This window comes from Engraulis encrasicolus, chromosome 22 (assembly GCF_034702125.1).
Source record: "Engraulis encrasicolus isolate BLACKSEA-1 chromosome 22, IST_EnEncr_1.0, whole genome shotgun sequence".
Lineage (NCBI taxonomy): Eukaryota > Metazoa > Chordata > Actinopteri > Clupeiformes > Engraulidae > Engraulis > Engraulis encrasicolus.
In genome coordinates, this window is record NC_085878.1 from 11,834,740 (window position 1) to 11,860,809 (window position 26,070).

Consider the following 26,070-nt stretch of genomic DNA (forward strand, 5'->3'; position numbering starts at 1 on the left):
TGCTTGTCACTCATGTGTAGATGGCGCAGCATCATATGGATTTTAAACAGCATACAGTTTGTGTCCTGGTTCCTGGGCCCATTGAAAGTGCTTTTGAGGAATAAATGGGAACAAATCCGGTGCCAGCTACCTATTATTTTTTCACAGTGTACCAGACCAGCGCCTTGACAAAGGCGTCTTCATCAGATTCGTTTTAGTCCTTCCCAATCCCCAAGGACTCTGATGAAGTCACTTTGTCAAGACGTTGGTCTGGCGCACTGTGAATAAATAAGAGATAGCTGGAAGAGGCATCCATGTGGCACCAGATTTCTTCCCTTTTGTTCATGTCGGGTCCTACAGTGGTTGCACCAGATTTCCACTGGAAGCGTGAAGTGTGTGTTTTCCTTTGTTGTGAATGGCTGTGCAGCTTATGAAGACTCCACGATGTAAGCTTGAAGAAATTCAAATCCATTTTTTTCCCTTTCTGACCATTAGGTATCGTTTTGGTGGCCATCAACCCATATGAAACGCTGCCCATCTACGGTGCCGACATCATCAATGCCTACAGCGGGCAGAACATGGGCGACATGGACCCGCACATATTTGCTGTGGCAGAGGAAGCGTACAAGCAGATGGCGAGGTGAGTGTATTTCTTGTCCCTACTCTTTGCTGTCTTTATATTGAGCTATTCTGCTCTCCAGACTTCTCTCTAAACATAGTAGCTCTGGCAACAGCCAAGCCAAGGAAGGTTTGTGGGTCATCACAATATCAGCTCTGCCGCAAAACCAAAAATAGCCCCATAGCTCTCCCTCTCTCTCTCTCGCTCTCTAGCTCTCTCTCTCTCGCTCTTTCACTTGCTCTCTCGCTCTTTCACTTGCTCTCTCTCTCCTTCTCTCTCTCTCTCTCTCTCTCTCACTCACTCACTCACTCACTCACTCACTCACTCACTCACTCACTCTCTCTCTCTCTCTCTCTCTCTCTCTCTCTCTCTGTCTGTCTCTCTCTCTCTCTATCTATCATCTATCTCTGTCTCTGTCTCTGTCTCTGTCTCTGTCTCTGTCTGTCTCTCTCTCTCTCTCTCTCACTTACTCTTGCGCTCGTGCCCCCTCACTCACCAACTGGGTTACTCAACACACTCACTCATGGGCTCATGTAGCGCTGCACAGCTGTTGATCTTTGAGAAGTAAGTCGTGTGATGTCTGTGTCACTCTTTGGCACGCTTACTCCAGGTGCTCATGTCAGCTTTGTCAATGACCACATCACCCCAGTTTTCAATTGAACTCGGTAGTGTTGATTTTACATTAGAACTTGTTGACATTCCTTTGGAATGCACAAACATTCCATTGGCATTGGCATTGCACTATTTACTGTATGTTACGTAACACTTACAGTAGCAGATGTTTTTTTAATCTAAAGCGATTTACAGTAGAACACACACTTCAGACTGCTGAGGAGGGCAAACTAAGCACAAGCGCACAACACTCATGTGGTGCGACACTGTGTCGATGAGTTCAAGTTGGCAGAACAGTTTCTGGTTCTACCATCTCTAATTCTCATCAGATTACCCCAACGTAAACGGGCCATTTCTGAAATTAAATAAGGCACTGCTGGAGGCAGACATCCCAGGTTCACCAAAGGCTCTTTTCCCCTGCCGGTTTTATGGTAAGCCTATAGCTAGACACGCCGCCACTTTTTGCTTTACAATTCAGCTGTGTCGTGCCCAATGGAAAAGCAAAAAAAAAAAAAAAACGGCAGTGGAAAAGAGCCTAAAGTGTGAAAGTCCCATCACATAGTTAGTTACACCAGAGGATCGTTATTATATTAGGAGTAGTTTGTGAAAAAGCATCTGTGTTGGAATAACAGTGAGACGGAATACTTTGCAGGACTGACCATACTTTCTTGATGCAGTTTGCCTTTCTTTGGCTACTACCACCCTCACTATTTCTTTTCATTTATTTATTTTATGAGCCTCTTTATGTAATCCTATTTACTTCCTTTGTTCCACTCTTCTTCTTGTTCCTTGTCTCTGCTTCAGGGATGAGCGTAACCAGTCCATCATCGTGAGTGGAGAGTCTGGTGCGGGCAAGACGGTGTCTGCCAAGTACGCCATGCGCTACTTCGCCACAGTCAGCGGCTCAGCCAGCGAGGCCAATGTGGAGGAGAAGGTGCTGGCCTCCAACCCCATCATGGAGGTAAGGGACTCGTGCACACATGTCCTCTGCCCTGGTGCTGTGTGTCTGTCTCTCTCTCTCTCTCTCTCTCTCTCTCTCTCTCTCTCTCTCTCTCTCTCTCTCTCTCTCTCTCTCTCTCTCTCTCTCTCTCTCTCTCTCTCTCTCTCTCTCTCTCTCTCTCTCTCTCTCTCTGTGTCCTTCACCAAAGTTATTCCTGCGGTTGGGGGGTAAGTGACAAGACATTGATTTCTGTGGCGTTCTCTTTTTCAAAGTTGAGTTCAAAGAGCTCTTGTTGTGATCGGGCACAGAATTCAATAGTCTCTTAACGATCCTGAGACTGGTCAGCGTAAATGTCCATATGGAGTAGTCAGATGGGCGTCGAGAAGATAAAGGCAAGAAAGCTTCACGTTGGCCTGGAGGTTTGGTACGTATTTAGATAAGAGCATTGAGAGCAACCTCTTCTCTTGACTCACCCCCCCCCCCCCTCTCTCTCTCTCTTGTCTCTCTCTTTCTTTCTTTCTTTCTTTCTTTTCTCTCTCTCTTGTCTCTCTCTTTCTTTCTTTCTTTCTTTCTTTCTTTTCTCTCTCTCTTTCTTTCTTTCTTTCTTTCTTTCTTTCTTTCTTTCTTTCTTTCTTCTCTCTCTCTCTCTCGCTCTCTCTCTCTCTCTCTCTCTCTCTCGCTCTCTCTCTCTCTCTCTCTCTCTCCCCTACCCAGCTTTCTTATCTGGTATTCATGGCTCTCTGCCTCAGGCTCAGGCTCCTCTTAGTGGCAGTGACAGTCAGGCTCGCTCCCATTCGCAGCACGTGTTTATGTTGTTCGTGCGTGCGTGTGTGTTTGCGCGCGTATTTGCTCACATATGGTGAAAGGTGAAGGAGCGCATGTTTGTGTGCTTCTATGCATGCATTTCCTCACACTTGGTGAAAAGTGAAGGTGTGCGTGCGTGCGTGCCTGTATATGTGTGTTTGAGTCTTGGTCTGCTTGGGCTCAGCTGAGGAGATTGCATCATATCTCTCTCTCTCTCTCTCTCTCTCTCTATCTCTCTCTCTATCTCTATCTCTATCTCTATCTCTCTCTCTATCTCTATCTCTCTCTCTCTCTCTCTCTCTCTCTCTCTCTCTCTCTCTCTCTCTCTCTCTCTATCCCTTCCATCAGCAAAAGATGCCAGTATTCCTCTCCAGAGTTGGCAGTAGGAACAGTGTGAAAAAGATATATGTGCAAAATAACATCCAAGTGAGAGAGACTTATTTTGTGTCGACATTGGCACTATATTTGGCACCCACTTTATTTTGAAGCCGGCCAGCTCTCCTCCTGTCACCTACTGTATATTACATTATCTGTCACAACATGGTCACAGGGGAAAACTACTGTGATGGATTGAGAGACGTAGCAAGCCCACCTGTCCCCAAAAGCCCTCATTCATGATGGCTGCTGCACTGAACAGCTGAGGGACTCCTACTGTTGTGCGAGCAGCCATTTTGGATTTATGGATGCCCCCTTCTCTCTATCCCTTAGCCTTTTTAACTGAGGTGTTCCTACTCTCAGCACTCTGAGGGGAACAACACAGCCGGACCTGGGTGGGGTGGCGAGGGGAGGGGAGATGGATTGCTGTGCTCGGTTTCAGCGGGTGTGTAGAAGCCCGAGAGGGGGATAAGCTGACTTCACCATTTTCCAGGCTGCAGCGTCAGACTGCAGTTTGCCTATATGTTGAGATTTTGTGTGTGTGTGTGGATGGAGGCTGGAAAGCAAGCGGTCAGATCAGTCGACCAGCTTCTCATCTCCATTCTGAAGCTGAGAGATGTAGGATTGTGGTTGGTTACAAACATGATGGGGGGGATGTGTCACTGACTGTGTTAGCTGGTGTCCCATGGTTACGGCAGCTGTCACCTTATTGCGGCTCCTTTTGTCTCTGAAGCTTTGCGCTTAGAAACCTTTCAACAACGCTTTGAGAGGGAGTTGGTCTGTGTGTGTCTGTCTATGTCCGCCTGTTCATGTGTGAGTGTGTGTGTGTGTGTGAGTGAGGGAGTGTAAGCCAGACCTAAAAAACAATCACGCTTGACTTGAAAAAGACCAGCAACACACTGGCTCCTTTCACACACCAAAAAGAATCATGTGAGCTAGCTAGGTAGCTAGCTACCAGGAAGTGCATTCCTGTCTATTAGACGGTGTTGTTAACATGCTCCCAGTCCCAGTTCGCGCTGGCTCGACACACGGCTGCAATGATAGGGCTGACATCTGGGCTATTTTTAGCATCTGATTTCCCCTGCTGTCTGTTGTGACAAGAGGAGAAGCCATTCAATCCAGGCCCCCTCAGACACGCGCGCGCGCACGCACACACACACACACTCACACACACGCACGCACGCACGCACGCACGCACGCACGCACGCACGCACGCACGCGCGCGCTTACACACGTTCTCAACATTCATATACCAACCCCCCTTTCTTTTTGATCCCCTTCACCCTTGAAGAGCCCCCCCCACACACACACACACATTCGTGCAAACATTCTCTCTCTCTCTCTCTCTCTCTCTCTCTCTCTCTCTCTCTATCACTCACTCACTCACTCACTCACTCACTCACTCACTCACTCACTGAATTCGAGACGATTCGTCTAATGATTGTTGAGAGGGGACCATTCGAACAAAACGTTGGACCATTCGTAGAAGGCATGGGGCGTTTCGTGCAGTACCTGAGGATCTTTCGTAGAAGACCTAAGGACGTTACGTTCAACCCATGCAGACCTTTCGTGTAACTGGGCAGACGTTTAGTTTAGTCTGCCTATTTTATTAGCCTATTATTTTTTATATTTTATCAAACTTGTGTGCCTACCACCACAATGCAATGAAAACAAAAATCGAACCATGTAGAAAGTGCGTGCGTGCGTCTCTATTTTTTTTTTTTTCATTTTAGTTCAGGCTGCTTTTTTATCATTAGGCCTATTTTATAGCCTATTTTATAAATATACTATATCGTAACGGACTGCCTCTGCCTCCTCCGGAGTGAGATAGCAGCGTTACCCCCTGTGCACTACATGTGCAGCCTATAAAATGGGGTTAATTTCAAATGGCGGGTGAAACTGTCAGGAAGCAAGCCGAGAGAGCAAGAGAGAGGGAACCATGAAGTGTGCCGAGAAGATCACCATTCGCAAGAATCGCTAAAGCCAGACATTGATGTGAGCTGTTCCAAATTGAGACCAAGCGCACAAGTCTGCAAACAAGGATTTTGCAAAAATGCACTACTAAAAATAAGAAAAGATATTCGTTGTGATGATCTGAGTTATTTCTAATGTGTTGATCACTGATTTGTATTCATTTTGGAAAGGTAACGGTAACGGCAATCTTATTGCTGCCTTAACTGGCGCCCATCTCATAACTTAAAACTACAGTCGGTTGCACCGCTACAATATCAACGAAATGTTTTAAAATGTAGGCCTACAACAGTAATGTAAAGGTAAGAGATAATTTATTGTCCACACGTGACTATAAGAAAATATTTTCCTACGGGCGAATAACCCCGATGCCGAAGGCGGAGTGCTGTTATTCCGCTTCGAAGGAAATATATTTTCTGTAGTCACGTGTGGACAATGAACTGTCTACAAGCTGTCGTGCCGGGACGTAGGCAGTAGATATCCATTGCGTGCGGCCGGTCGCTTTGGGAACTGTGGGTAAGTTGCATTTGGGTAGGCTATTGCGCCTGTTATAGTTGAAGTAAGTAATCGACGAGCCAACGTCCGGCAGCAGTGACTGAGTGTGTAACTTAACTTACACCCTGCAATACTGCCAAACTATTATTCAATTACCATTTCATTTGTTCATGCAAAGACCTTTACGCGGCGGAGAGAGAACGCGCTCCTGTGCAGTGTTAACGTAGCGATTTAACTCCTCTCTCTCTCTCTCTCTCTCTCTCTCTCTCTCTCTCTCTCTCCCTCTCTCTCTCTCTCTCTCTCTCTCTCTACTGTAGCCATGGGCTTAGCACAGGTGCATGGGTTCTGTAATGTTTTCAACACTGTTAGGACCTATATTGTTTTCTGGCTCATGCGCGAACTATTTGTTGTCATTCAGAATCAGAAACATCAAAGTGTCGGGAGACAGCTTTCTCTTGTTGCTGGTGCTTCGCATCTAAAAAGTTACCGGAAAGTCAGATGCTGCTCTCTTCCTTGCTCTCCCTTGCACCCCAACGTACACTGGGTTTAATACACCCTGCAATACTGGCAAACTATTATTCAATTACCATTGCATTTGTTTATGCAAAGACCTTTACGCGGCGGAGAGAGAACGCGCTCCTGTGCAGTGTTAACGTAGCGATTTAACTTCTCTCTCTCTCTCTCTCTCTCTCTCTCTCTCTCTCTCTCTCTCTCTCATCTCTCTCTCCTCTCTCTCTCTCTCTCTCATCTCTCTCTCCTCTCTCTCTCTCTCTCTCTCTCTCTACTGTAGCCATGGGCTTAACACAGGTGCATGGGTTCTGTAATGTTTTCAACACTGTTAGGACCTATATTGTTTTCTGGCTCATGCGCGAACTATTTGTTTATAATGGTCAATAGCCTACTTCTAGATGCACTATAGTCTACAGCCTAGACGCGCGCTGCTCTGATTCAAAGCGAGCACAAGGGTCAATAGCCTACTTCTAGACACATTAAACCGCCCTGCTTTGATTCAAAGCGAGCAGGCTGTGCTTGGTCCCGCCTCTCTGCCCGCAGATGGGAGTAAAGTAACGGCGTAAAAGTGAAAAAAAGCTTCTCAAATATTGTCTAGATAATTGTCAAAAAATGTAAGGGCGTAAACGTAAATTGTCAAAAAATGTAACGACGTGAAAAAAAAGCTTCTCAAATATTGTCTAGATAATTGTCAAAAAATGTAAGGGCGTAAACGTAAATTGTCAAAAAATGTAACGACGTAAACGTTAAAAAACCAACAACATAGCCCTGCCAGTTAAAATGAGTAAGTACATTTTATTTATAGATTTACATGTTTAAATCAACAAAAAACAAAACTTAACAGCTGATTTACATATTTAAATAAACAAAACCCTTAAAATGAGCATTAAAAAAGCTGATTTAGCCTACATTTCTAATATAGGCAGGCTGAAGAAAACCCGTTAAAATGAGCATTAAAAAAGCTGATTTACATTTCTAATATAGGCAGGCTGAAGGGACGTTTAGTTGAAACCTAAGGATCTTTAGTTCAATTTTAAGGACCTTTCGTAGGCTTTTGCGGTAGACGGAACGTCCTCGACGAAAGATCCCCTGCCTTATACGAATGGTCCAACGTTTTGTTCGAATGGTCCCCTCTCAAGAATCCATTCGACGAAAAGACCTGTACCCCACTCACTCACTCACTCACTCACTCACTCACTCACTCACTCACTCACTCACTCACTCACTCACTCACTCACTCACAAACACATTCACACATCAAACCCCCTTTATTTCTTTTTTATCCCCATCACCCTTGAAGAGGCTGCCGATCCACACAGTTCCACAGGGGATGATGCTGCAGCTTTGTCCTCTGCTCTGCTCTGCTCTGCTCTGCTCTGCCAACACTGCCTCTCTGGATCCGGCCCAGTGTCCTGCACTACAGAGATGATGGTGCACTACGGACATGGGATGGGACTCACTCGATTTTCCAATATTCGCGTATTTGATATATGTTCGAATTTAGAATAGTCCATTTGAATTAGAAAATTCCAAATGTTGGTCTTGAAATCCACACTTAAAAAATGACTCCAGATAAAAAATCGGAATGGGCCTCCCTTGCTATGCTGAGCGACAACGAAGATTAGTGCAAAGTTTCATTAAGTGTCTACATTTGCTCAGCAAATACGAATGGATTGTCTTTCATTTTCATCCGAAAGTCTCACAAACACTCTTTACAGCCAGGGAAAGTTTTCGACTATTATTTGAATATTTCTGTCCTCAAGCCATTTGTTTGTTAAACTCCTCCTGATTAATGGACTGAAAACACGCACGCCTTTTTTTCTGCACACCTTTTGCACCGACCATGAGACAAAAGTGTTTATGACGAGTAAACATCTTTGTATCCTCAGTAGCACGCTACAGAGATGGGAAGTGTTACAATGCTCTGTATCTTACATTGTAATACATTTTATATTATACTGTATGTATTAGGGTTTAATATTTTTCCCGAAAATGGCATGAATCAAATCCCGGGATAGGACGACCCATTTCCCGGGAATCCCGGGAAGTCCCGGGTTTTTTTTGTTTTTTTTTTTTTTCCTCCTCCCATTTTTTGATCTAGGCCTAGTCATGTAGGGGCTATAATTCAACTGTTCCTCCCAAACTGGCATTTGTATCAAGTTATTAGTGTTTGTATCATTATTGGGAGAAAAGAATTAAGATTAAGCTCTACTATCCACCAACACAACAAGTGTAAGATGATGAGCTTGTGGCCCAGCTAGCTTGTGCAGCGTTATCAAGACGCTTGTGCCCGCCCTTATAGCCTATATAGGACCTACTAGCTTAATAGTGTCTAGCATGTTTAAGTCAGGGCTTGCTGTAATCGACATTATAACCTTATATCGACCTATTAATATGTATGGCTTAAAGTCAGGAATGAAACGTGATGACGGAGTTTGTATTCTTTAATATTTGACCGAGTCAAACGGCCATTAACAGCATTGTAATGAATTATGTCGTAACGGCAGATGGAACTTTAATTTCACGACGACATTCTGGCTGTAAACTCGCCCTGGCCGCTTCCCTGTTTCACTCTAGGACCAAAAGTAGGCTATTCAACCGTTTCCACAGTTCCTGTATCGGTAAAGCCAGGACTACACATGTGAACCAAATCAACACAACAACATGAAGGAATAATAAACGGAAATACAGACGTGACCTGAAATCAAGCGGGCGGAATTGGAGCCTTTCGCCAGAGGGACTCACTAGTTTGACGCCGTGTAGCCCGAGAGGGCTGTTCTTGCGCCTAAACTAGTGAGTCCCTTCGCCAGAGAAGCTAGATTTTGGACATGCTGGACGTTATCGCCAAATTACGATAGAAAGGACAACCAATGTTAGCTAATATTGCTCATTACCTCATCTACACAGTTGCCGCTATCCAATACGAGAGCATAATTAAATAGTATTTGAAAGAGTGATATCATCACGTTTTCAGTGAAGTGAAAGTGGGCGGAATTTGGCGACCTTACTGTTATAATTCGCTCACACAAAGTGCATTTCGCACTGTCATTGTACAATTTCAGAAAATGTCTCCAGGCAAAACTGGCAGCAGAACCAGACATTGCTGAAAAGGTCCTGTAGCCTACTGCTGCTGCTTAAGTGAGCCTGAAGTGTTACCAAAGATTCCCTATTCTAAACCGTCTCTGGTGTTACCGCTGCTAGATTGCACTGTTGCTTACTGTTGCTAGGACAACAAATAGACACGCACTTAATTTTTTTCCCGGTTTCCCGTCATGGCTTTCCCGGGAAACGGGAAATTGTTTTGATCATATTTCCCGGGAATCCCGGGTCCCGGGATTAAACCCTAGTATGTATACTATTTCGTCTCCCAGGTGCGCGCTTCAGAGACGGGATGTGCCTCAATATTTTGTAACTTGCATAGTTCACTTTATATGCAATGTTTTCTGTATTTTACATAGTTCACCATGTAGGATGTTATAATGTTTTGTATCTTTCCGAGTGAACAAGATGTATTTTGTCCCCGGCATGGTACGTTAGAGGTTTTAGTTGCATTTGTTTTGACCCTTCTCAGTGCCTAGTGCATACCAGGGAGAGAGATACATATTGCATAATATCATGAATGGGTTCACATTTCTGATCCATGCATTGAATAAGACTTTATTTATCTTCATTGACTGGATAGATGATGCTGACTGCGTGTGTGTGAAGTCTATGTAGTAATGTTGTCTAATCCTAAAGGGTAAAGCTCTTAGCCCGGCGTTGGCACACTGTTGTGATTGTTTGGTCTGCCGTATGCCGTCAGCAGGGTCACGGCAGATTAGGGCTGGTCTACAGTATAGTATAGTGTGGGAATGTAATGTTAGTTCCTAGAACCCTTTTGTTCTCTTGTTTCAAATCAGGTTCAATTGTTCAGTGCAACATTTGTTATTGTTTGGCCTATGCAGTAAGATTGTCAGATCATAGCTGGTGGGAGAATGTACTGGGGTTAGTTCCTACAACCCTCTTGTTCTCCTGATTTAACTAAGACCATGATTTATGTACAATTGTTCATTCCAGAATGTCATGGTTGCCGCCTCTCCTGTCTGCCTTTCATGTGTTCCCCTCATTCAGTATCTCTTCTGGTTCATCTTGCATGTATTGTATTGACTGTAGTTGTTCTTTATTAATTTATGTAGCATATTTTTTTACATTGGTCTCATTTACGTCTGTCTGAATGTTCTTGTCTTACAGTCAATTGGAAACGCCAAAACCACCCGTAATGACAACAGCAGTCGTTTCGGGAAGTACATCGAGATCGGCTTCGACAAGCGATTCCACATCATAGGTGCCAACATGAGGACTTACCTGCTGGAGAAGTCTCGAGTGGTGTTTCAGGTAAGAGCTTTATTCGCCTTTGCAATAACCGCCATTGTATCCAGCCCACCCATTTCATAGAATCTTCCGGTCTGACAGTTCCAGTTAATAGTCACCATTAAAGTCTATGGATTCCACTCCACGTGTAACTGGTTAAAGGAGAATTCTGTCCATTTTATAAATATATATCATCTGTTTAAAACTTTAAAGCCAAAGACAGTTGGCCAAGTGGAAAATCATGAGAAATGTTGTAGCGGGCTGCACTAAGTTTGGCTCTTGTATTCAATTCCATCAAAACGGGCAAAGTTTTAGCCTTCCCTCAAGCTCTTCACTTCTATCAAAATGCTTTTCAGTGGATGTCCCTGTCACCATGAATGACCGGAAATTATCCTTTAATGATAACGTGGTTAGGCAATGTCGGTGTTGTGTGTACAGTGGTGCTCATACAGTATGTTTACATACCCCAGCAGAATATACACTTTCTCTGCGATTTCTCACAAAATATGAAGGATTACACAAAACCTTTTTTTTCACTCATTGCTAGTGACTGGCTTAAGACATTTATTAACAATCTTCTGTGTTTACTCTTTCAAAAGCATGATCACAACCCAAACTACCCAAATGACCCTGTTCAAAAGTTTACATACCCTTGTTTCTGATGCTGAATATGGCCCTGTTTAACATCAAGGACCGCTCTAAATTGTTTGTGGTAGTTGTGGATAAGGCTCTTAATTTTCTCAGATGACAAAACAGCACATTCTTCCTGGCAGAATGGTTGTTTCCTATAGTATCTTTGGGTGTCTTGCTGGAATATCACATTTGAGGTTATCCCCTGAGTGGCTCAATGATCAGAGATCAGGAGAGTGAGATGGTCGCTCAAAAAACCTTCATTTAATTCTTTCTGAAGCTAATGACGGGTTGATTTGGCTTTCTGTGTCGCAATATTGTCATGTTGGCACAGTTGGGATTTCAATTCAGAAATGCAATATGAGGGGGTTTGGTTGGAATCAAGCCATTGGGCAAGGGAATCATTGCATTGCAATGATCATTGCAAAGGAAATTGTTCAGGAGGCATAGGACAACCAAAAAATAACTTCAGGCGAAATATAGGACAACATGAAAAAATGTTTCAAACTGTACAGCAAAGAGGCACTTGAGGAAAGATGGGGGTTGGGGGTTGCCAGGAGAAAGCCATTACTACAAAAATGCAAACATGTTATTACCTTCGCCAGAAGGTTATGTTTTGACCGCTGTGTATTTATTTATTTATTTATTTGTGAATATGTTTGTTTGTTTGTACTTCGTATAACTCAGTCAGAACTGAGCCGATTTTTATGAAATTTGGTGGGATGATTGTTCATGACCCAAGGAACAATCGATTAGTTTTTGGGAGTGATTGGGTCAAAGGTCAAAGGTCAAGGTCAAAATGTTTGTTTGTACTTCGTATAACTCAGACAGAACTGAGCCGATTTTTATGAAATTTAGTGGGATGATTGGTCATGACCCAAGGAACAATCGATTACTTTTTGGGAGTGATTGAGTCAAAGGTCAAAGGTCAAAGGTCAAGGTCACGAAAAGGTCAAAAACGTAAATTGAGCCGATTTGTATGAAATTTAGTGGGGTGATTGGTCATGACCCAAGGAACAATCGATTACTTTTTGGGAGTGATTGGGTCAAAGGTCAAGGTCAAGGTCACGAAAAGGTCAAAAACGTAAATTAAGCCGATTTTTATGAAATTTAGTGGGATGATTGGTCATGACCCAAGGAACAATCGATTACATTTTGGGAGTGATTGGGTCAAAGGTCAAGGTCAAGGTCACGAAAAGGTCAAAAACGTAAATTGAGCCGATTTTTATGAAATTTACTGGGATGATTGGTCATGACCCAAGAAACAATCGATTACTTTTTGGGAGTGATTGGGTCAAAGGTCAAGGTCAAGGTCACGAAAAGGTCAAAAACGTTTTCCTTTGCCAAGCACTATATGCCAGAGTTGAATTGCATGCTGAATTGAATAAGAGGTCAAGACTGGGCAAAACATTTAATATTACGATATTCCAGTCCGATTTCAATGAAACTAACACCAAAATTTGGACAATGTTATGCCCCACACTCTGAAGATGGCCAGAAAAAAACAAGTGGCGTAGGCGAAGGTTTGCACTCTACCGAGGGCCCATTCTAGTTTTTCAAATGATACACCAAATAGCATAGTGAGAAGCATCAGAATGCCTGTGAGAAAGTCATTTGGAAAAATTTGATCAATATGGAACTTTTTTCAGCCACTATTAACAGTGCCATTTGGAGAACAGTCAACGGAGCCTATGATGAAAGTTACACCATCCCTTCTGTGAAACATGGTCATGGACCACTGATGTCATGGGGACATTTGAGTTACAAATGCACTATACTTTTGGTCCATACTCGCAGAATTATGAATACATTGCTCTGTGAAAAATACTGGAGGAAACTTGACACACATCAGCCTTGAAACTGCACATGGTCCATTGTTTGGACATGCCAACATGACAATATTTCAACACAGAAAGCCAAATCAACCCGTCATTAGCTTCAGAAAGAATAAAATGAAGTTTTTGAGCAACCGTCTCACTCTCCCGATCTCAACATCATTGAGCCATTCAGGGGAAACCTCAAATGTGAGGTTCCAGCAAGACACCCAAAAATATTATAGGAAAAAACCATTCTGCCAGGAAGAATGTGCTGTTTTGTCATCTGAGAACATTAAGAGCCTTATCCACAACTACCACGAACAATTTAGAGCGGTCCCTGATGTTAAACAGGGCCATATTCAGCATCAGAAACAAGGGTATGTAAACTTTTGAACAGGGTAATTTGGGTAGTTTGGGTTGTGATCATGTTTTTGAAAGAGTAAATACAGATGATTGCTAATAAATATCTTAAGCCAGTCACTAGCAATGAGTGAAAAAAAAGGTTTTGTATAATCCTTCATATTTTGTGAGAAATTGCCAAGAAAGCGTATATTCTGCTGGGGTATGTAAACATATGAGCACCACTGTATTTGTGAACACTGACAACTGCTATGAACCCAAAGAACAAGATTTCAAGCCCATTGACTGAGCATGGATTCTGAGTTGCCAGTGAGCTACAAGTGAGCAGCCAGTGTTGGAATTAATTCAAACAATTTGGTATTAATGTCAAACGTTCATAATGCAAGACGATTGATAGGGAGGGCCTTCTCCCACCAGAGATTGAAACTGGTGCATGAAGCTTAAATGTTAGACTGTCTGGCAAAATGTGTATGTGTGCGCGTGTGTGTGTGCGTGTGTGTATGCGTGCGTGTGTGTGCGCGTGCGTGTGTGTGTGTGTGCGTGCGTGCGTGGGCCGCAGTTTGTGTTCGTGTCTTTGAGGGAGATCAGAGATCACATGCTGGGTTGTGTGGAGAGTGTACTGTACATGGTTGCCCACATGAACTAACCTGCCACTTGGCACTCTGACACACACACACACCACACACTCCACCCACCATGCCACGCTGACAGGCACTACATCACTCTCAGCCACGTCAGACCTCGCAGCTCTTCTAAATGCATCAGCTGAGGCAGGAACCACTCTATCCATGAAATAGAGGACCACATTTACCAAGGCTCTACCCACCCCCCCAATGTTGACATTTCTCCTCCCCCTCCCCTTTCTCACTCTCATTAAACGCACTCCCCCCTTTTTCTCAGTTTTTTTTCCCACCGCGTCCAAAGGGGCAGTAGGCAGGTTCTCTGACTAGAGTGCTGTGTCCTTAACTGAGGGAGTTTGTTGTCTGGCAGAGGAAGGGTGTTGTTGCTGCAACTAACTGCTGCTGCTGCGAGGCCTTTCCCCCAAATCTCCCCTTAAATACTTTCCTGGTAGTATTCATGTTTCCCCTTGCTGCTTGTATGCACTATGTTGTATGTGGGTCAAAGACGTCCAAAAAGGAACTGTCATTCAGTGTAACGGGTACCTTCTGCTGACTGTAGCTGTAAAAAAACAAGATTTTTAAATTTTTTCAAGTGAATGGATGACAGCCGAGGCTTTCATGAATTCACTGGAAAAAAAATTAATAGTCATGTTTTTTACAGTTACAGTCAGCAGAAGGTATCCGTTATACTGAATGACAGTTCCTTTTTGGACGTCTTTGACCCGTGTATGTATGTATGTATGTATGTATGTATGTATGTATGTATGTATGTGTGTATGTATGTGGGACTTGGCTGCCTGAGATCCTGTTGAGATAGGGAGGAGTTCACTCTGCTACCTGCATGACTGGCACTTGACAGACTGATAAGGAAGCATTCTTCAGTGCCAACCAGGAGGAACTTTAAAGTTTTCTTACAGGTTGGGTATGCCTGGCTGACCACACCCAGTAGTTCCTTAAAAGTGACAGTGGTGATGTTGTCTCTCAGTCAATCGTGCACTTCCTGCTAGGTGACCTATTGTAGTTGTCTTCCATTGTGTTCTCAGAAATGTATGAGTCCTTCCTGCACCCTCTGGTATCGAGGGCTGCACATGTATCCAAAAGGTATGAGGATATGGAGACCTTCAGAAATTACCAAGAAAAAAATTAAAAGGTCACTTTAAGCAGAAGCCAGTGCATAATTGGGTGTCTGTTCACCTTTGGTTTGCCCTCTGTCATTGGGTTTCCCTGTTGCCAAGCAGCATTGAGTGTTTTTCAGGGGTTTTCCCTTTCAATATCCTGATTTTAGAATACCATCTGAGTTATACTTCGTAAGATGCATCATACCATATCATAATAAATACCGGATATAAATAGAAATTTAAACTGTTTGTTGTGTAATAGTCTTAGGTATGTGTGACTGTGTGTGTACAGTTAACGCATGATCATGAGTCTGTGTCTGTGTACAGTGAGCTCATGGTTATGACAGGGTGGACTTTGACCCCGTAAGAGCAACAACAGCAGCAGCAGCTAGCGTTGCGTGTAGTGCAGTGCAGCGTTGTGCAGCGCTTTCAGCATTCCTGGCATTCCGATGCGCATGAACACCTGAGCGTCTGAGCAGGCAGCCAGGCAGGCACGGCGCGCCAAAGCGATGGCAGCAGGCCAACCGGCCGGTTACGCTCGATCTGGAAAACCAGCAGCAAAGGGCCAGCCATGGCCTAATGCCTAGGGACAAGGTCTTCAGAGCTGAAGGTCGCCGGTTCGAATCTCAAAACAATGAGAATGTGGGTGGTGTCCTGAATCCTCATCACTGGCTGAAGTGTCTTGAAGCAAGGCATTCCTCATTGCGTTAGGGACTGAAACTATAAGGCCTATTCCACATTCAGCATACATCAAGTCAAGTCAAGTCAAGTCAAGTTTATTTGTCAATTTCTTTACATGCACTGGTCATACAAAGAATTTGAAATTGCGTTTCTTGCTCTCCCATGCAGACATAGACTAATCTAGGTAAGGACATAGACAGTATAGACATAGGCAGTACTCATACATGGACATAGACAGTATGGACGTAGACATTGCTCATACAGACATTTAAAGTGCAAGACTGGACAACAGAAGACTTGTAGAGAACATACATTAAGAGGAGGTATTTTGTTGTGCTTTTTCTAAAAGTCCTTTATAGCGTTCTGACAGTAATAGTAGCATTTGAAGAAAATAAATAATTAAAAAAGGTTTTATTAAATACACCAGCAGCAGTATGTGTGTGTGTGTGTGTTTGTATGTGTTTTGTGTGCGTGTGTGCGTGTGTGTGTGTGTGTGTGTGTGTGTGTGTGTGTGTGTGTGTGTGTGTGTGTGTGTGTGTGTGTGTGTGTGTGTGTGTGTGTGTGTGTGTTTAGTGCAGGTAGAAAGTGCGGTGTGCGTCTGTGTGTGTGTACCTGTGTATGTGTGTGTGTGTGTGTGTGTGTGTATGTGTGTGAGTATGAGTTGTGTGTCAGTGTGTGTATGTTTGGGTTTTGTGCAGAAAGTGCAGTGTGCTTGTGTGTGTGTGTGTGTGTGTGTGTGTGTGTGTGTGTGTGTGTGTGTGTGTGTGTGTGTGTGTGTGTGTGTGTGTGTGTGTGTGTGTGTGTGTGTGTGTGTGTGTGTGTGTGTGTGTGTGTGTGTGTGTGTGTGTGCATGTGTATGTTTTGAGTTAGTGCAGGTTGAAAGTTCAGTCACAGATGTAGTAGTGCAGGTGGAATGTTCAGTCGCAGATATGGTGGTGGGGATGAGGGGGGGGAGCGTTGTCAGTGGCCTGGCTGGCTAGAGGCTGACAGTGAAGGGAGAGTGGGTTGAGTGTTCAGTATCTTGATTGCTTCATGCATCGTGCTGCTTGCAAGCCTGGTGGTACGGGAACGGAGGCGCCTGTACCTCTTTCCAGAGGGCAGGAGGCTGAACAGTTTGTGTGCAGGGTGGCTTGTGTCTTTGATGATCATCAGTGCTTTTCGGGTGAGGCGTGCGGTGTAAATGTCCTGCAGGGAGGGGAGTGGTACTCCAATGATCTTCTTCGCTGTGTTCACAACACGCTGGAGTGTCTTCCTGTTTTTCTCCGTGCAGCTTCCTCCCCACACTGTGATGCAGCTGGACACGATGCTCTCTATGGTTCCTCTGTAGAATGTTGTCATGATGGAGGGTGTAGCACTTGCCTTCTTTAGTTTGCGCAAGAAGTAGAGACGCTGATGGGCCTTCTTCGCCAGTGATGTAGTGTTGGTGGTCCAAGAGAGGTCGTCGCTGATGTGCATGGTGTGGAAAAGGAAACTGGTGTGTTTTGCAGTATCTCACCCTATGTGTTCAGCCAGGTCTGCCTTACACACCAGACTGTCTGTGTATGTCATTCATTTCACTGCACAACATCAATATTTTGTCCTTGCTATGCCCACAGAGAACCTTTGTGTTAAACAGCTATAACCATCTACATAAAAAAATTTGAAGTGGCTTTGGATATCGGTGTCTTCTAAATTTAATACAAATAATGATGTAAACAAGGTGGCGTAGGGTGTTATGGGTGAAATACTACCCAGGCCGGTGTCTGGCATGCCTTTTTGGAGTAGTTAAATTGGCTTATGAAGAGCCTCTACTTTAAGCATGACTGTAAGTTCTGCAGCTGAGCTCTGGCTAGCCGTAGCTGGGTTGCTGAGGTGAGGAGGTTAAGGAGATGGCCAGTCTAAGTGCCATGGCCCAATTGAACTCTCGTTGAACTGAAACCACTCATACTTCTTGATTGCATTAAAAGATTTATTTTAGTTGCCTGAAAAGATTCGCCTTATAGATCCACTCTTCTCTGTTCATTACCCTTTCACTTATCAGAGTCTATACAACAGGTCATGTCTCAGGAAGTCACCATGTGATTGTGTTAGTCATACATGTGTCTTTGTGTTTGTGTTTGTGTGGACGGTGCAGGTGTGTATTGATGGTGCTGGTGTACACACAGTAGAATGGTTTTGAGAGCCTGTAGGTTTTGCACAGTGGTGGTATGTCCAGGCTAAACCTGGTTGTTGGAAGCAGCTATACTCTGTACTATGGGTGTGTCTGGTGTTGCATGGCCTTACACCGTCAGCCTCTCTGCTCTCCAGTCTGGGCCCAGTGCCATAGAGGCAGCAGTCAGGTGAACGTCCGGCAGGCCGGAGGATTTAAAATCCCTGCCAGTGGGTGGTGAAATGAGATGTGACAGCGTGTCTGTCACGCTTTCTCACTCTTTTTATCTCTCGCTCGCTCTCTCGTGCACGTTTTCTCTCTCTCTCTCTCTCTCTCTCTCTCTCTCTCTCTCTCTCTCTCTCTCTCTCTCTCGCTCTCGCTCTCGTTCTCCCTCTCTCCTCTGTTGTTCCATATCTACCCCCCCTCTCTCTCCACACCTCCATCTCTCTCCCCCTTTCCATGTGAATATCTTTTTCTCTCCGTCTCCCCAGTCAAGGGCAGTGAAAGGCCCTCTTGTGCCACAGGCTCAGGCTTGTACCAGTGAGGGCCTCTGAAGTGCATCTAGTTTATCCTTGTGCCCTCGGATAGTCTTACTGCAGCACACAAGATATCAGCTGACACATCTTAGGTCAGCAATCTAAGGAAATGTAAGATTCGGAGCCATGTGAAATTTAACTTGCTATGTTTACCTGAATGCTGTAGCCAGTCGAGCGTTTTTCACCTAGAGAAAGTTGAATTAATTTGAAATTGTGAATAAGCATCTTGTGTTTAAGACGTCTAGAAATTGTTATTTTAGGAATCAGAAATTATTTCAGGCAGAAGTGTCAATTTTTGGGTTCAGAGAGTCAAAAGACTGCAAGCATGTTTCATCCACCCAAAGTCTTAAAGTCAACTTGTCAGGCTTATGTTGAGGTCAAGGGAGCATTTGGAGGTTTGTGATGAGGCCAGGGGGGCGTTTGGAGGTTTGTGATGAGGCCAAGGGAGCATTTGGAGGTTTGTGATGAGGCCAAGGGGGCGTTTGTTAAAAAAAGGTTGAGAGACACTGCCTTAGAGGGAAAACTAGGCCGGGTTTTACTTCCCAAACCTGGGATTTACACCACTTGTAATCCCTCTAATGTCAAATATCTTGATTTTTTTGTACAGCAAAGGGTTACATTATAGCAAAGCATATCTCTTGGTGAGTGTTAAGAGTGACTCAGTGTACTCGCTCATTCACAAACGCCCTCCTCCCTCTGGTCTTTAATGGCGAGTTGCTCTTGCCTCTCCCTAGCCAGCTCACACAGTGGTCAACATTGTTGTTTGATGGAGGTTTTAATGTGCTTGCTTTCTAGGCGGACGAGGAGCGCAATTACCATATCTTCTACCAGCTGTGTGCCTCCTCCCATTTGCCGGAGCTCAAAACACTCAAACTAGGTAAGTCACACACACACACACACACACATACGAAACACTTTTCAAGGATGCCTTCCAGGGCAAAATTGCAGGCTGTTTCTGTTGGGGAATTCATGCCATGTGGAGTGCTAGTTATATTTTTTGTCAATGTGTAAAAAAAATCATGGTCAATTGTTTCACCTTGACGGCTCATAGTTGTATTATTGAGGTAAAGCAGTATTTGCGTGCCCTGCTACCATTAGCAACACTGTGAAAGTGAGGAACTTGAATCGTGCAGTGATATTTTTTCAGTTCCTACAGAGTTTGCCACCCATACATTTTACACAGACCTCACAACCCACTCTGTGTCTGTGTGGTAGAGTCAATGTTACACACACACACACACACACACACACACACACACACACACACACACACACACACACACACACACACACACACACACACACACACACACACACACACACACACACACACTGTTGGCACTGTCTACTCCCTCAGCTGGCTTCCTGAACAACTGTTGCCTCTTTAATGGGTTTGGGGGGGTCGTGTTTGGAGGGCAGTCACGCCGTCAGCTCCTGGTTGCCTGGCAACAGAGCATCTTGTCTTTTTGAATCTGTGAAGGCAGCTTTGTTTGTGGAGTTAGGTGGTTGGATTCAGCCAACACTGATGCCTGAATTACCCAGTTCCTGTCCACCCGGTGATGGCTAGGAAGACAATTTGTGACATTTAAAGTGACATTCCATCATTTATGGAAAAAAGCTCATTTTACACCTTCCTTAATAATCGAGTTTTACCTTTCTCCTGTACTTCCAGCCGTTCTCCTAGCCATGTGATGTTACTTCTAGTTCCAAATTAGCAATTGTTATTGAATCTTACAGGGCCGGCTGAGTCCTGTTTGCTTGGCTGTGAAGCTATTTATATTGCAGAATAGACGCTATACATGTAGGCTTCCTAATGCCTGGGTGCCTTCATGTTGTCATTACGAGGCCATATCATGTGACCTTTTCTGGGTGCTGTTGCGTGATAATGGAACAATGATCCTGAGCACTGGAGTGAACTAACTCCTAATTATTTAATGGGCTGTACCTATTACATTGTAAATATCTAAGCGTGAAATGAGTGCTGGTGTAAACACACTGAAATGGTGATGATGATGATGATGATGATAATGATGGTTGTGGCTCTTCTTAGTATGCCATGCCATGGTTGATTGGATGACGATGGTGGTAGTGGTGTGATGGTGATGGTGATGGTTGTAGTTCTTCTCAATGCCTTGCCCTGTGCTGATGATGGTGATGGTGATATTGCCTCTCCAGGCAAAGCAGATGAATTCCACTACACTAAGCAGGGCGGGAACCCTGTCATCGATGGGGTGAACGACGCCAAGGAAATGACAAACACCAGACAAGCGTTTACGTTGCTAGGTAAGGGGCTCCATATAAGACCATTTTATAAGGTTGCATGTTTCTTTTTTTAGTTTTGGTTGCCTTTTAATTGTTTGTTTATTTTTTTCTTTAGAATTGATGAATACAAGTATTACTGAATTTCCTATTGAATTTTCAATTATTCTCACAATTATAATGATATGAGTTTCTGTTCTGTTGTGACCAGGTATCAACGAATCATATCAAATGGGACTCTTTAATATCCTGGCTTCGATCCTCCACCTTGGCAACGTGGAAATTAAGGACCGTGATGCAGACAGCTGTCAAGTACCGGTAAGCCCATTGTGGGAAGTATAGTTGTGGAGCACCAGTAGTAGTAGTCGTTAGTCACTGGCCCAGCAATTTGTACTCTGTAGGAGTTCAAGGTCAGTGGTCTTGAGGGCACTCTGAAGTAGGTGGGTTAAGTGTCTTAACCCAGATGCATTAACACTACTAAGGGTACACCTTTAGCTGCAGCTCTGCCTCTGGTTTCATTCGCAAAGAGCAGGTGGTAAACCAGCTTATAGGGATAGCCCTGTGGCTTTGCTTTACTGGGATAATACACTCTAGGGCAGGGGTCAGGAACCTTTTTGGTGGAGAGAGCCATAAACGCCAAATCTTTAAAAAGAAATTTTCACGAGAGCCATACCATTTTAAAAACACTGAACACAATCAAAAGCATGTATTTCAATTAAGCCCAACAATTTTAGAGTTTACTGTGAAGTTATTGCTTTTATTGATAACAGGTAAGTATAGGGTTGCCAACTGTCAACTTCATTATGGTGAGGGTTTGAGAGAATTTTGCATTTCTTAGATGTAATTTCCTGCATTTTAACAATTTTTAACCTCCCTTGTCCCATTTCAACTCTATATGGAACCCGTACTTTTATTCATAAATGCAGGACTATTCCATATTTCAAGGGATGGGTGGCGAAGCTAGATACGTAAGAGCCATATACAATTCCCAAAAGAGCCACATATGGCTCTAGAGCCATAGGTTCCTGACCCCTGCTCTAGGTGAATGAATGAACCCTCCTACTGGAATGTTTGCTCTTCTTTTGTGTGGCACGAGTGAGGCACATTTCACACTGTTTATTATTATTATTATTATTATTATTATTATTATTATTATTATTATTATTACTATTATTATTATTATTACTATTATTTAGGACTGATCTGAGAGTATCCCAAAAAGGTGGTTCAGCTACAAACCAGGTTAAGTGGAGAGAGTAGAGTAGAGTTCCTTTATTGAGCCCGAAGGAAATTAAGGTGTCTAGCTGCCAACATATAGTACACAAAATGTGCATGGCAAGACGGATCACATTGCACATAAGTTAACCAGGAGGTCGTTTTTAATCGACTAACAAAAAGATCTTTGAGTCCTCAAATGGCACCTGCAAACTACCTACAGTATTAGCAAGTTTAACACTTTCGTTTGGTCAACGTTTATGACTTCAACATGTTATTGGCATACCCCTCAGCTCAGCAAATACAGCTTTTAGCCTAGAAATCTAGACGACGCTAGCGGCCCTAAATTGAATTTGCTCCCGGGATTTTTTGCTTTTTTGCTATAGGGGTTTAGCTGGCGAGGCTAGGCTAGCATACTGTAGCTTTGTAATTTAAAGGGATATCACACTTTGGTTGCTTCCTGTTGCTGGGCAATGGAATGTGTGCCAAAATCATTACCTGCCATAAACAATTCATTTTCCCAAAACAAATCCGTCCTGAGCCGCGCAGACAGATCACTGCCAAGGCCTGATCCCGCTAATAGGTCTAAAGTACACCTTCATTCTAATAACGCCTGTGATGAAAAAAATCATTGACACTTTCTTGGAAAAATTCATTCATGGTACCAGATGAAATGAAAGATGATCTGTGTGGGACGTGGATACAGAGATTTGGCAAAGTTGACATCAGCCTGTTGTTTGGTCCTAGTTTGGATTGCATAGCAAACGAAAAACAAGGTGCTTAACTCAAGTAAGGGCAGGCTATAAATTAACATTCTAACATTCAAATTAAATTAACTCTCAGCATCAGTCCAAGTGACTAGTAAGCTTTCTTTTCTACCCATGTATTGGGGTTATTACAATACATTGCTACGCACATTGCTTTGTTAAGGCAATGATGGTGAGGGAATGCAGATAGTTTGTGGGTATCAATGGTGATGGCTGATCAGAAGAAACTACAGCCTTCTGGTTACCACCTGTCTTGTTACTCTAATGACGGTCATACCACAACAGTTAGAAATATGATCACATTTTTATTTGCAATGTCGTTTTTGTTCTTTTCTCCAACAGCCAAACAACAGCCACCTGACAGTGTTCTGCGAGCTGATGGGCGTGACCTACCAGGACATGTCCCATTGGCTCTGCCACAGGAAGTTGAAGACGGCCAATGAGACGTACATCAAGACCACCCCCAAGCTGCAGGCCATCAACTCGCGTGACGCCCTGGCCAAGCACATCTACGCCAAGCTCTTCAACTGGATCGTGGACCATGTCAACCAGGCCCTGCACGCCAATGTCAAACAGCACTCCTTCATTGGCGTCCTGGACATTTACGGGTGGGTGGTGGCGCCATCTTAAACAGTGTTTCTCAACCGGGGCTTGCTCTACATCCCCCCAGGAGGCATTGAAAAGGGCACAGCTAAAACGGGGAGTGCTCATCTGCAAATGGGGGTGGTTAAGTCCATTTTTTGTTTAAAGGGACACTGTGTGAGATTTTTAGCTATTTATTTCCAGAATTCATGCTGCCCATTCACTAATGTTACCTTTTTCATGAATACTTAACACCACCATCAAATTCTAAGTATTAATTATGACTGGAAAAATTGCATTTTTCATACATGAAAAGGGGGATCTTCTCCATGGTCCGTCATTTTTAGCAGCAAAAATGACTCTACTTGGACCATACTAGAAAATATTTGTTTATTACTTAGTAAACTTTCATGTAAAGATCAAATTTGGCAATAGGCAGCGCAGTTTCAATGAGCAGCATAGTTGCAGTACCTTTTTTGACCATTTCCTGCACAGTGTACCTTTAATACTTAGGGGACCGGTAGACTTATGAGGAAGTCAAGGTGGCGTTGAGAGGCTTATGATGAGGTCAAGGGGGCATTTTTTCAAGAGAATTTGAGAACCACTGATCTAAAATCAAGAAAGATCATTTCTGCAACGCTGCTTGCAAAGTCTTCCTTAGGCAGAGTAAAAAGACAATTGGCAGTATCTACAAGGTGTTATTTACTTGGAGGTGCAAACGATATGTGTCATTGTCTATAGTGGCTGTAAACTCAGAAATTGAAGCATTTTGAGGCAGCTATTTGATAGCCTTATGCATATTTGAGGTGCCAGCAATTTTGTGTTCCAATTTAGGTAAAAGTTCTGATAGATTCTGCTTGGTTCTGTTTTCCCCATGCATTATATCACTATACTTCTTTGCTTACATGAGGAAAATCTTTGATATGTTGTACATAATCTAACTGACTGCCTTGCTTTTTGCCTATAAGGTTTGAGACGTTTGAAATCAACAGCTTTGAGCAGTTTTGTATCAATTACGCCAATGAAAAGCTGCAACAGCAGTTCAACATGGTGAGTTCCATTTCCAGTCATATAGATAATTTAATGTTAATGATCTCAGCATCCATCCCAAATGCATGTCAGCATTTTCATTGTACAGTATATTTGCATCACATAACTGCTTACATGTTGCCAAGAGGATATCCTACCCCCTACCTGGTACTGAATTATATCTACCGTCCACACTTGAGTTTCTGCCAGTTACTGCGGCACTTCTGATCTTGTTGTGTAAGGGCTTTTAACACACATCTGCTTGTGTTAGATTGTCTCAGTACTGTACCTAACTGACCTTTCCTCTCTTTCTTCTTTCTCTCTCTCTCTCTCTCTCTCTCTCTCTCTCTCTCTCTCTCTCTCTCTCTCTCTCTCTCTCTATCTCTCTCTCTCTCTCTCTCTTTCTTTCTTTCTTTCTTTCTTTCTTTCTTTCTTTCTTTCTTTCTTTCTTTCTTTCTTTCTTTCTCTATCTCTCTCTCTCTCTCTCTCTCTCTCTCTCTCTCTCTCTCTCTCTCTCTCTCTCTCTTTCGCTTCCTCCCTCCCTCCCTCCCTCCAGCATGTCTTCAAACTGGAACAAGAGGAATACATGAAGGAGCAGATTCCCTGGACGCTGATTGACTTCTACGACAACCAGCCGTGCATCAATCTCATAGAGTCCAAGATGGGCATCTTGGATCTGCTGGATGAAGAGTGCAAGGTAAATAGTAGGATTGGTAAAATGTCAATGTTATAAAAAGAAGCAGAAAGTCACCTCTTTCACTATTGAACAAATGCCTTCAGGGTACCAAACATGGATTCTGACCTTAACACAACAGAGTTGACATGACATTTTGAGCTCCGACGCAGCCCTGGTGATGGTCAGTCCATTGCATTCATAGTTGACAGTCATAGTTATTGTTCTTGTGCATTGTTCATAAAGTTGCATCTTTTGTGAGCAGTAAATGAAGCGCTTTTTGTGTACCTAGTCAAAGATTTTTCATTTTTGGATTCCAGATGCCAAAGGGTTCCGATGACTCGTGGGCACAGAAGCTATACAACACCCACCTGAAGACCTGTGCTCTCTTTGAGAAGCCACGGATGTCCAACAGGGCTTTCATCATCCAGCACTTTGCTGATAAGGTATCCTATATCTCATTTCAATGGCCTACATGTATCTGCTCTAGAAGCTATTCTTTTTTCACCATCATATTCTACAACGTCTGGATTTGTTTTTCATATCTGCACAAAAAATGTTGACGCTGGTCCTGCATGTGTCTTAATTTCACTGTGTTTTAAACCTCGTTATTTTTCTGTTGCTTGTTCTGTTCGTTTGTGCGTGTTGTCCCACAATGACCACCTATGACCTTGTGTCATACTAGTTGACGGTAAAAGCTCTCCCTCTTCCCCTTGTCATTTCGCCCTGCCCTCAGCATAACTGCCTGACCCCTGACTCTACGATATCCCTCTTCTATTCTGTTAACCCACCACTGTCCACCATTCTCTCTCTTCCATTCTGCCACTCTGTGCTTTTACACCTGGGTGACGATGAGTGGCACAGGGTGCACTGGAGGACACTGTAATGAAGTGCACAGCTGGCTGGATGGCTGGGTTGAAGTCAGTGTGCTGGCTCCTTAGAATGTTAAGAGGGCTCAGCATTTTTATCTCCACTTCTCCTACCTACCTGATAACCTGAT

General features: G+C 43.6%; 1 protein-coding gene across 6 annotated transcripts in view; it reads left to right on the forward strand.

The window, feature by feature from the left end:
* myo5aa (myosin VAa) overlaps positions 1 to 26,070 on the forward strand; it is an 89,836-nt gene that overhangs the window by 17,555 nt on the left and 46,211 nt on the right. For all 6 annotated transcript variants that reach the window (XM_063188131.1, XM_063188130.1, XM_063188132.1 and 3 more), the window contains exons 4-13: positions 475 to 619; positions 2,015 to 2,171; positions 10,536 to 10,679; positions 19,341 to 19,422; positions 20,721 to 20,828; positions 21,016 to 21,122; positions 23,129 to 23,394; positions 24,337 to 24,418; positions 24,954 to 25,094; positions 25,391 to 25,516. In XM_063188131.1, coding sequence (XP_063044201.1) covers positions 475 to 619; positions 2,015 to 2,171; positions 10,536 to 10,679; positions 19,341 to 19,422; positions 20,721 to 20,828; positions 21,016 to 21,122; positions 23,129 to 23,394; positions 24,337 to 24,418; positions 24,954 to 25,094; positions 25,391 to 25,516 — 1,358 coding nt within the window. The remainder of the gene's footprint in view (positions 1 to 474; positions 620 to 2,014; positions 2,172 to 10,535; positions 10,680 to 19,340; positions 19,423 to 20,720; positions 20,829 to 21,015; positions 21,123 to 23,128; positions 23,395 to 24,336; positions 24,419 to 24,953; positions 25,095 to 25,390; positions 25,517 to 26,070) is intronic.